General features: G+C 36.7%; 1 protein-coding gene across 2 annotated transcripts in view; it reads left to right on the forward strand.

Annotated features, from left to right (window-relative positions):
• The window catches only part of MAN1A2 (mannosidase alpha class 1A member 2), a 159,195-nt gene that overhangs the window by 96,785 nt on the left and 50,094 nt on the right, over positions 1-12,316 (forward strand). For both annotated transcript variants that reach the window (XM_062594492.1, XM_062594501.1), the window contains one exon: positions 43-136. In XM_062594492.1, coding sequence (XP_062450476.1) covers positions 43-136 — 94 coding nt within the window. The remainder of the gene's footprint in view (positions 1-42; positions 137-12,316) is intronic.

The following is a 12,316-nucleotide window of genomic DNA, read 5'->3' on the forward strand; positions in this document are numbered from 1 at the left end:
TGAAAGTCTTTAATAGTGATCCTGACTCTTGATTTAATTTAGGTTATGCACATTCGGAAGTTACTTCAAAAAATGGATCGTCCTAATGGACTTTATCCAAATTATTTGAATCCAAGAACAGGCCGATGGGGTCAGCGTAAGTATTTATTATTTTCTTAATTTATAATTAAAGCTCTGCTTCTTACTATGTTGCTGAATTGGAAATCTGAAATTTTGTTCTGTAAAGAAGGAGCAGCATTGCTTGAAAATATGAAATGTAGGATTACTTAGGCTTGAAATATCCTGAAACCATATTTTGCCAATCACCTCTCTCAGAAGTCATGCAACATAGTTGTTATGGTACTTTCTGAAAGCAGCTTTCTACCAAATCTGATGCCTGTCTTTTACTTGTATCAATCAATAAAATCTTCACTAATAAAGGATAAGACTGAAAAATAGTTTTCTTATTTTGATCCTTATTTTGTTCCTACTTTTTCACCTGCGAGCTGTCTGGGAAGTGAATTACTGTTTGTAGGAATGATTTATACAGATAACTAGAAGCAATGCATGTTTTTGATGATTAAATTTGGGGGCTTTCACTTGAATCCCTCAGTCCGTTATTAGGGACTGAAGTTTACAAACATTATTCTTTTACTTAATGGCATGTGAAATGACATGATGAATCTTACTGTAGTTCCTGCTTGTGTCAATGTATACTCATAAAAAACAGCTTTGGAATGAAAATAAGAAATCGGTTTTCATGGCAGTGTAAGTGGAGAGATAAAACATGAAGACACACACAAACATGGTTCCTTTTCTTGTTGTGATTCCTACAAGAAAAGTTGAATGTTTTAGTACTTTCATAGTGGTTGTGATAAATTCTTTTTTCTGAAGACTCCTATTTCATTTTATTTTATAACTGCAGATGTATTTAAGGAAAACAAGCAAGATGGTCAATTTTTGTCCTGTTTGACACAGTTGGCAGGTTTTGGTGGTTTCAATGATTGGCTGTAAATATCCAGCACTAAATGTTCTGGATTTGCAAATTGAGAATTTGCCCTTGATTTTGATTTTGGTATATGAGAGAAATGAATACAGTTGTAATTGCAGTGACTGTGAAAAGGCAATAAAAATATTCATCTATTATTTGTTCAAAAGACAGTTTTGACATTTTTGTTCAGAAATATTTTTTCCTATTCCTTTTTTCTATTCCTAAGCACTTGCTTCTGCTATTTTTATAGAAAGTAGTGTGATTTGACATATCATCAAGATCCTTTAGGGGCTTTTTATCTTTGTTTTAATAATAGTGCTCAGAATTAGCAACTCTGGGGAAGCAAATAATCCCAGTCACTGAAAATGAAAGTACAGTGAACAGTGGAAGCTTTAACTTCCCTGACATTTGCTTGAGGTTAGGCGCTTTTTAGTGAATTTTGAAAGATATGTTTGGGAGTAGAATTTAAGACACAGGTTGAGACTTTACTTCCTTGGATGGAAAAGAGTACTCCTTTATAGAAAATTCATTTTTTCTCTGTTGCTCACTAGCCACAAATGTATTTCCTAGAATTTGTTTTGGATGTTGGCAGACACTTTTTTTTCAGGCAATAAACGTTCTTAATGCAAATAAAGTTGTTCTGATAGCGTTTCTAAGATCTCCAAGTGCTACAAACATTTATAGACCTATCTTGAAAAGTTTTGTGGGGACAAGAGAATGCAAATCCATAGTTCTGTTTTCCTGCTAAGAAACGAAATGGAACATCGAGATGTTGTCTTTGTTGGAGCCCTGGTAGATCACTCAGCAAATCCAGCTGCAGAAATTTAAGAAAGTAAGTTTTACTATGACTGCATGTGCATTGAGGCACTGGATTTATGAGCTGGAGCAACTGAGGCTTAGACAGCAATTCCTTTCTTCTGATCCTGTTAGAGAGATCATATCCTGCATCACAGAAGTCAATTAAGTAAGGGTGATACCTTCATTCAGTAGCTCTCAGTTCACTAGAGGACTCATGTCGGAGTCTGTAAATATTGTTACTGACTTTACTCATGTTGTTGATATAAAGGACAGGATAGCTTTTTATGTCCTCTTCAGAAGATAATTTCAAAGAGCATAGTGTTTGGCTTGTTACATGCTTTAGTACTAGAAAGACTGAGACAATAAAAGGAGTAGCAAATAACAAATTCTTTTCTTTCAACTTCTGGGAAAACTGCCCTTTTCATCTCTACTGTGACCTTTAGTTTGGTACATCTTATCTTCTACAAACTACTTTCTCCAGATTCGTTTTGAAAATTATTTCAGAACCCTATATTTGCCTAGATACGTGTAACTTTATGGCGCTGACCTTTTTGAGTTTTCTTTTATTTTTCATATTTGGCAGATAGATTTTTTTTTCCTCTTCATCAGACTTTTTTGGTTCAATTCCAGTTAGGATTTTCATTTGATCTGTACAATCTTCCAACTAATTCATGACGGTTGTGAAATAAGTAAAATAAATCTGTCATACAGATGTGTAGACTTTTGAAGATGTGTGGGACTCAGCTGAAATACAATATTCTAGTGAGGGATATTGTACTCAAAGTGATAACAACATCTGTGATGTGCATATAGTGAAATAGACTAAAGTTATTACTACCAGTTGATCATCCAAAGATCATTATACAAAATATATAGTGGAAGAGTACATTTAGGTAAAGTTTTCTTCCTTGTCATGTTTTATCTTTTACGAATAGCTTTTACGTTATTTGAAAGAAAGAAAACTAACACGTGATTTGAATAGAAAAAAGATATACTTCTATTATTTCTCTTTACTGAGCAGCTTCTTAGAACAAAATTAAACTTAAACACCTGGAGCCAGTTCCTGCTTCAAGGCAGATTTGTGGAAACAAAGAGAAGCCTCCAGTGCTTTTTGTGGTCTTGGTGTGGGTCTGTAGGAGCAGGAGCTGGATGCGTCTCTACTTGTAACAGGAGTTTAATGGAAAGAACTGATGACGTTTTGATACTTTTTCAAAAGGGGCCAGATATATTTGCATAAGGATCATAGGCACATCTTACGTGTAACGAAAAAAATCAAGGATTGCATCTGCTCTGAGCTGCAGTCCTAAGTATTAAATGTTTGCATAAGTGTGCCTTTGTGCCTTTGAAACATCGCATTTAGAAATCTTTCTTTCCTCCTTCCCCTGTGCTCTGGAGATCTATATAGTAATTTATGCTGCCATGTGCAAGCATGATTGTTCCAGCTCCTTCCCCTTTCTTCCAGGCAAGAGATGTCAAACAAACCTTAAATGTCAACATGCAGAAATAACTTCTTAGTATATGTGAGATCTAACAACATACAGTATTTTTTTCTAAATCTCCAGTTTTGCAGAATCTAAATGTTGTGTTGTCCATTAAAACCTTGAACGTGTTGGATTTAATTCACAAACATGAAATTTATATCTCAGCTTCTGGTATAGGGTGGGTGTAGGAAAAATTTTAGTGTAATAAAATTCAATCCAAGATCTTACAGTAAGGGAAGGTCTTATTTACAAATTCAAAGCAAGTTGATTTTACATACTGTCACCCATTTTCTCATAAATTTAATTCAATCACACTGTCATATGTGCAGGCAGCACTAAGACATAGGTGTCCAGTGGTTTGGACACAGAAGGTAAGGGACACTAGCTCTTCAGTCCTCATCATACCTCTGGGGTTCTTGAATGACAATGAGCTAGTTTTTGGACAGGACTCTTGTATCTTTTAGGGATTATCAATTTTATAGGCTTGTACTTTGCCTTAGAATCCTCTTGACTTTAACCTTCGGAAATCTTAGGTTGCTGAATGTTTCCTGCTTTTCCTCATTTGAATGCATCTTCAGTATGTATGTTTATGGTCAGTTTTCTTGTTGGGCCAGCAGGAAAAGCAATGGTGTATGTAATATGTTGTAACCTTGTTGTCATCCTTCTGATGTTAGGATGCAGAGTCTTTTGCTGATAATACATCTCTGTTGTGGTCTGATTAGAGTTTGGCCTTTTTTTGCCTTGACAGAAACAGCACGTTTCTTAATTTCACTGCTGGACAGCAGTGTCCTAGGCACAGAGTCCTGGGACGTAGTATCTCTAATGCAGACCGTCATTTCAACCCTTTGTTCTCTTGGTGCCTCTGGTGCTTACAGACACACACATTTCCATTTGTAGTTCACTCATACCAATCTTTATGTTTCCCTATAAACCCTACAAAGATGCAATCAGTAAAGTAACTTACCAGTCTATTACTGAAAATGATTTCACCAAGAACAGCTGCCAAGTTCTTGAAAAATTGTTGAGATGAGTACAATCATGTAGTGTCACATGAATATAATCTATAGATACGTTTTTTAATATTTACATTTTCCTGAATATAAATTTCTATATGTATTTAATGTATTTTACTTAGCACTTCTACTTGCCTCATGAAGCAGGAGCTTTGGTCCAGAAACTCAGCAGGTAGTGCTGCAACAGAAAATACCGCTCTATTGTATTATTCCTTTCCCTTTGATTGCCATAAAACGCAAAAAATTGCAACTTTAAAAACTGTCAGCTGAACTGTTTACTGGCCACTCATCATCTTCGTAATTTCCAGCAGAATTTCTTCACAAGGAAACTGCATGTAACTAGACTTTTAGTGGTTCATAACAGAGTTTGTTGTAAGCAGGAGGAGGAGAGCAATGTCATCTATAGGCTAAATATTTGTACAGGTATTATTACAGCATGAGTGTCATGACAGACATACAGTTGAGGCTTTAGTTGGAAGGCAGAGCTCTTATGCCCACAAGAATGTTGATAGATTCAATTTTTAGTTATGGACGAGGATGATGGACCAGTAGGAACAAGTCATTTAGGATATTTCTGTCTTGGGGTTTCAGTTTGTGTAACATAGAAAAGTGGCTGGCAAGAAGCGTATTGTAATCTCTCATGTCAGCCTGCAGTGAACTTTGTTAAATTTTTGTTTCACTTGTTTTTGTTGATGAGTGTTTTGCTTGGTGTAAGCATCAGACTTGGAATTCAGTTATTTTCAAAAACAGTGGCAGAGCTTCCTAGAGAAGATGGCTAAGCAGATGTAATGATTAGAGTTTTGATTAAAAGCAAGAAATTTCAGAATTGCTGAAATGGATTCCTATTGAACAAAAATGAATTTTATCAAAATGAAAATATATGTTCATTAATTCTAATTTGCATCTGTAAACAGGTTAGGTATGAACATGAATTAAAACATAATAACAAAGAACATAATAAGCAGCATATTACTAGCAAGTCAGGAAATGCCACTAGTGTTTGCATGTTTCTGTTAATGTTTTGATTTAGGATATTTTTTCTTTCAACTTTTCAATGCCAAGAATAACTTAATGCATTTCATCTGGTTCCAAAATTTCTTGCGAGTAATAACTTTATTGAAGGGGAACTCAAATCACTGTGGCTTTTAATCTCACTGCTGGGAACTGCTTTACTTACGGAGTTACCTGACTTGATTGCGTAAGAAAGTTGTCTCAGTTTGACTTTAATGGTTATTTAGACTTACTTACAGCTTCCCTTTGCCAGGAAATAACGCAAGATATCTCTGTCTATTCCTTGTGAAAGATACAGGCACATTAACATGTTACTGTGAAGTAATCTTGTATGTTAACTTACAGTGCATTAAATGCGTGTTGCTCTGAGGAACGTAATAGCATGTACTGAAATTACTGTCACTGCTGATGTGATGAACATTCAGAATAAAGTCTGTACTGCAGGGCTTTGCTCTTGTACTTTTACCTAAGACAAGCCCATTCAGTCCTATTTGCAAGTGGACTAAGTTGAAATCTGGATGAGAGACACTCTGTTAGCTTGTTTACAGGGGCTCACAAAGCAATTTAAGATGTATCAGTTAACAATATTATATCCATGCACATATATATATATTTAATGTACTGAATATAGATGCTTTTTTCCAGCTACAAAGAGATTGCTTTTGTCTAAGGGATAATAAAAGGCTGCGTGTGAGAATTTAACCTGCTTTAAGTTATGCAACTTAGCACCTTTTGGTAATTTTCTAGCTTTCTTGCTGTTCCCTGCACAAGTACTATAGAATAAACAGGCACAACTAAAGTAGCTGAACGGGAGAGATTTGCGTCTTGTGCTGTAGACTAATCTTTAAATACATGAACACAAATGTCTTTGTGGATGCACACTAAGTGATGGTCTTTCATTTTTAACAATAAAAGCATAGATCAAACAAGTGCTTTTAATTTAAAATAATAATTTAGAGAAAGCTTTCATTGATTTGATTTGATTTAATTTTTACTTATAATGGTGCAATTTTCACATGTAAGAAAAGCTGTAAAAATGATTTTAAGTCACTTTAATTAAATCAGTGCTATGCTGGGTGAATACTCCATAATTTTCTTTTGCCTGTCTATACAGCTGGCTTTAGACTAGTACGTTTGGATTGAGCTATGTAATTAACTGAACTGCTTCATTTACACTCTTGCAATGTAATAAGCCAACAAAATGAATAATATGCACTGTTTTCATTTGTGATGTGCCTTTGTATCAAACATACAGCACCATCTGTCTATATTTGTCAATATTTTAAAAAACTGAAAAAAAGAGTATGCTATAGCTATACTTAATACATTTTGATAAGATTATTAAAGCCTGTGCAGTGGTAGACATGGAGACCCGGGGATTCATCCTTCCAAGCCATTGAAGCCCAGCCTGGTGTATTCAGAGACCCAGAAGGTCTCCATGTCCCACTCCAACAGATGCAGCTGCTGCTGTTCCAGTGACAGCCAGTGCCAAGCCTGAGCACGTATCCCAGGGAGGTGCACACTTGCACACAAAGGACTCTAATGTGGCTGCCCATCCAGACTACTACAGACAGAGTGCTGGATTTAGTAGTACTCATAGGAATGCCAGCAAAACCTACATAAGTACAGATAGCCAAGTCCTGCTCCTCTCTCGCTAATCAGGACTGAAATTCCTTAGTGAAAACATGCATGTTCTTACTCTATAGATTCACAAGCACACCCACATTCGTGGATCCTGTGACTATCAGCGTGGCCTCTAAATCCATCTATTTATCCATGCCTGAACCCTGGGCCCACTTACCTTCTGTGAGAGGATCTTCTCACTGGGTAGTCCCACGTGATGTTTGCTGGTAAACAGATGCATGCACTCATGCAGTCATCTCACAAGCACCCACACAATCAAGGATCTCTCAGATACTAGTATGAGCTCTCAGTCTATCTAATATGCATGTCCAAGCCCTAATCTTTTTACCCATCACTGGCTCAGACCAGATGCTGGTCTCCTACTCAGGAATTGTATGTAACACGCGTGTGTGCACACAGAATTAAGTTCACTGGAAAAAAATAAACACACCTAGGTATTTGCATGTGATGGCATTTAGAACTCTCTCACATACCGTACACTCTGGTCCCTCCACTTGCTGACACACAGACTCATGGGCCCTGTGACCCTGGTCCTTTCTACAGTTGTTAGGCATCTAGACCTCTCTTGAATGCTGGTCTGTCCAGTTGTTGGCACCTAGGTCTATGGGCCCTTTTGACTTGCCGCCCCAGGTCTGTTTGCTGGCACTTAGACCTTGCAGTACACCTGCTGGTCCCTCCAGTTGCTGGCAGGCACTCAAACCTCCCTTGCACGCTGATCTCTGCAGTTGCTGGAATCTAGACTGGCAGGCTCTGTGACCCATGGCCTGTTCTCCAGTTGCTGACATTTAGACCTTGCAGCACTCGTACTTTAAAATAGTGAGATTATGTGGAGAGGAAAAGAAGTAAAGAAAGGATTTAATAAGAAGATAGGATAGACTGTTGATCAAGCCTAGGGCTTAGTCAGACAAGCATATGTTCAGGCAGCCCCATTTAACCACCTTCCTCTCCATTTTCCCATGCATATTTTTCCCCAATCCACCCTGATCCTTCCCTTTTCCCAGCTTTAGCATTCCCCGTATACATGAAGTAATAAGTTTTGCATAATCCCAGAAGCCCCTTGTGCTGGCTCCTATGTGAGTCTTGCTCAGTCCCACGAGCCCCCTCAAATAGCTCGTAAAATTTATGATAGTCATGTTTCCTACTTCATACCAGTGGCAAAGTTTGGGTTGACCTTCTTCAAGGCTATGTCTGAGTAGTTCCTTTGACGGCCCCTCAATCACTGGCTGAAGAGTTCTAGTCTTTGTTGCTATCTGTTATCTCCTGCTCATTGATGCTTGTGTGTCTCTGTGTTTCATTTATCAATTTTCTTTTTCTTTTCTTTTTTTTCATACTGAATAGTCCTTAACAAGCTAACTTAATGAAGCAGATGCTCTCACATTCTGCATACCTTTACATGTTTTGGTTGTAATGGTGAGAATAATCAGCATGTTAACTGAAGGGTACTGTACTGGCATTATGAACTCCATTTAAAATTAGGAGAAGTGTCTGTCTTCAGACTTTCAAAAGTGCTCCAGATTGATAAATAAATCACTGTTGATTTCAATTATCTGGACTTTCGCTACTAAAACTGAGCAAGAAGCCCTTTCTCTCAGTCTTTACATCCACCTCTGGAAGATTAAAACCCTTGCAGATGGCAGGCTGAAACGAATGTTACTGAAGAACGAAATGGTCTTTCAGAAGATTAAAAGAATGTTACAGATAAAATGGAAACTGAAAATACAATTACATCATACATTAAAAGGCTAATACTTTAGTTATGGGTAGAGAGAAAGATGCTAGTATCGGAAAATGTGTAATACAATACTTTGGAAAATGCTTTGCCAGCTGAGGTTGTTAGTGTTCTCCTTTACTGTGAAGGTATTTTGCATTGCTTTCATACCCTTCAATTGTTTGTTTATTTACTAGGCCCCCTCCAGCAGAGCTAATCTTTTAAATTATATCTGTTAATACGCCTATCTGCTCTAGACAATACTAAGAAACTAACAGCACCAAGAGTCCTGAAAAATCACATTCTGAAATACAAGATCATGTCCTGACAAAACACTTACGACCTAAATGGAAGTGAAGTGAGGTGCTCTAAGTGTGTTGGGTTTTTTGCTTGTTTCAAATCTGCTTTTGGTTGAGTGTGTTGAGAATGAATTAAAATAAAACAATTTCTAGACTTCCAACAGTAGACATGCATGCACTTGCTGCAGATGAGGAAGGTGGTGGGTCTCACTTGTATAATTTTTTTTGCTGCCTTGGTAGATTTCCTTAATTTTTCCCCCCAGCATACTCTTGTCTTGTTCCATATTTAGGAACATGTACGTGTTTTGAATATCAAATAACGTCTAATCTCAGATGGAGAGTTCCCCTTCTGCTTTTGCCTTACAACTATGTTCAAATGTAATTATCTGTGTTCCAAGAGAAGTTTGCATTCCAATTTGATTATTCATTAGAAGCCAAGAGTGAGTTAATCTGATAAAACTTTGTTGTAATGAAATATAGCAGAGTTGTACTTTGCAGGGGACATGTTTTTGTAAGTTTACAAGATTAAGACATTTTGCTGCTCTGCTGAGCAAGGTGATGAAAAAGCAAAACAAAATCTTTGTTTGGCATGTTTAAAGATTCTAATATTATTGAAAGGTTAAACATCTATGGAAATTATGCATTTGAAAGATTGTATAAAGAGATTCCTAAAGAAAGGACTGGCTTCTGAAAGTATTTACATATACTGCTATGGAAAAAAGATGACTTTTTTATTTTGCTGTGCCACTAAACTATATTTTTAGAGCCTGATACACTAATCTTGATAAAACATGATTTTAGTGGGGAACATATCAATGTCAAGAATTTGAAATCTGTCCCACAACAGCTTTAAAATTTGTTTTCCTCACTTAAATCCAGTAAATTAGTCTGTCTTGACAGAATCCAAAATATTCTAGAGTTTGAACTCTTGACCTTGATGGCAGCTAGTATAAAATGATTAGGGACTAAAAGTGTATCCTTCAACACATACTCTGTGAGATTTTAAAGCCTGAACTATTGTTGAGTCTCAGATTTCTTTAATAATTGATCTTTTGTAATAGAGCCCCCAGGTACTTTAACTATATTATTTGAACCATTTTTGATTCATTCATTTACCGAGCCTATCAAAGTCCTACTACAAACATGTTACAGGTTTATTACCGTCACTTGTTTTGATTTTATTCCTTCTGTATTACTTTGCTAGTTGCCCAGTTTCCAATTTATGTTTATAACTGTATAGAATTTATTCTTTAAATCACTAATAGATTTGAGATGCATTTCTTACCGTTTTCTTTTCACCTTATGAGACTCTACCTTCTGGGTCACATGTGGAGATGCACCTTCTGGTGATCCCGTGAGATGTTTCCCATTTGGTGGCTGAAGGGGGAGATTTTGTGGTTTTATCCTGTGGATGGAGGATGCATCTTTCTCATGGTTCTTCTCATCATGGCATTCCATTAGGAGCTGCACTGTCCTGTGGCAGTGAGATGAAATCCCCCTTCCCATCTTAGAGATCCAAATGAAGACATAGCTGGATCTTTAATTGCAGATATGCTTTGTAACTGTTTGGCCTATGTGGTCAATAAGTGAGAGACTATGGTAAATGCAGTGTAAATATGGAGTGCTCTCTAGCTCCGTCTCAGTCCATGCTCCACTGCTAAGCGAGTCTTGTACTTAACCCTTGAGAACTGGGAGGTCTGGAGAAACCCTAGTTAACCTTTCTTGAAAGTGATATACCTCTGTGGTATATGTGAGAAAATCCAAACTGAGCATTTTCATTTTTACACATAGATTCCCCTTGTACTTTAGATCATTACACCTTGTTTTGTTGTCTTACACACTAAAAAAAAAAAAAAAAAAAAAAAAAAAGTAGTTCATGTAATACTGATGTAAATACTCTCTTCTTGTCTTAAAATTGGTTGTGTTAGTGGTAAGGCATTGCTTGTATAAAACTGTATAGAATGCCTATATAAATAATAGCAGGAATATTTTGAAGTTTCAGAGAAGTATGAATATGAAAGAAGGTAGTTGCTCCAGCTATGAATTCCTGAATGTGAAAGGAGAGTTTGTTGTAAAGTACTAAATTAGGGTAATCCTTTGATATTACAAAATTGTAAATGATATCCAGTTTGAAGATGTATTTTGGTTCTCATAACTTGAATTACCTACTTATATTCAATAGCTTGCCTAGTTTTACTTGACAGTCTCTTTGAAATATTTCCTGCATATGCTCTAGTGTCTGATACTGGAATTTTGCAAGCCTGAGGAATTTTATCTTTAGCTTGATAATTTGTTTCACCTCACTGCATTTCCAGGAAATTATTTTTCCTAGTTTTGTTGTACAGGAAACCAGTAGTACTTATAGTTAAGATTACTTAACACATTCCATTATGTGATTGTGTTTTCAATTTGTTATAATTGCCAAACTTCAACTCTTCCAGCTGAAATACTGTATCTGGCTCAAACTGTGATTTTTTTTTTTTTTTTTTTTTTAAGCTGTGACAGAAATCCTTCCATTGTTCCTAAATGAGATTAGGGATAGTATCTGAATCTGCCCAGATTAAAGTTTGAACCACCATGCTTTGGATATGAAATACTTATTTCAGGATTACCTGAGAAGAATAACATCCATATTTGTTCAACTCTTTGAAAAATATTAGGTCTACTTTCTCCTCGGGAAACTGCTAGAGCTCAGCGGCTAAGTTCCCCTAAGATGTGTGCGCTGAGCATGCACAACCCCCAGGTTGGGAGAAGCTGACCTGGGCTTTTCTTGTCGCTTGAATCTGTCATGGCACCGGGTGTTTGAACTGGAAGGGATGTCCGTTCAGCTATGTCCTGACTTCTGAGTGCTTGGCTTTGCTACTTTAAATGTGCCTTTAATTTAGGTTTTTTTCTTTTCTTTTTTTTTTTTTTTTTTTTTTTTTTTTTTTTTAATGTGACAACCTGGATGTTTTCAGGAAAATTCTCTTGATGGTATCATGTTCCTTAGTAATAAATGATTCATTTTTGACTAAAAATTGTACCTGCAACTCCTTTTATCAGGGCTGTCTCTGCTTCAGTTAATTTAGAAGCATTTGCGCTTTTAAACTATCTACTATGGTTTATGACATCCTTAAGTTGAATTTCCACTGTGAATTGCAACAGCTGTGATTTTCAGGGCTTCAGCTTGCTGGATTAAAGGATTAGAAAGGGAGCTTGCACCTATTTAGAGCAGCTGAGAGCCACTAAGCGCAACTATGTGAAGTAAAGATTGAACGGCAATTTAATTAGAGAGATTCTGAAAGCAAACAGAAAAGCAATTCTTCACAAGTTTCCTGCACAGCAGAAAAGGGCTCCTGCTGATTGTGCATTGTGTAAGGCCAGCTGGTATCCGGAAAAACTAATGGTGAAGG

The sequence above is a fragment of the Rhea pennata genome, chromosome 1 (genome assembly GCF_028389875.1).
Source record: "Rhea pennata isolate bPtePen1 chromosome 1, bPtePen1.pri, whole genome shotgun sequence".
In the NCBI taxonomy this organism is placed as follows: domain Eukaryota; kingdom Metazoa; phylum Chordata; class Aves; order Rheiformes; family Rheidae; genus Rhea; species Rhea pennata.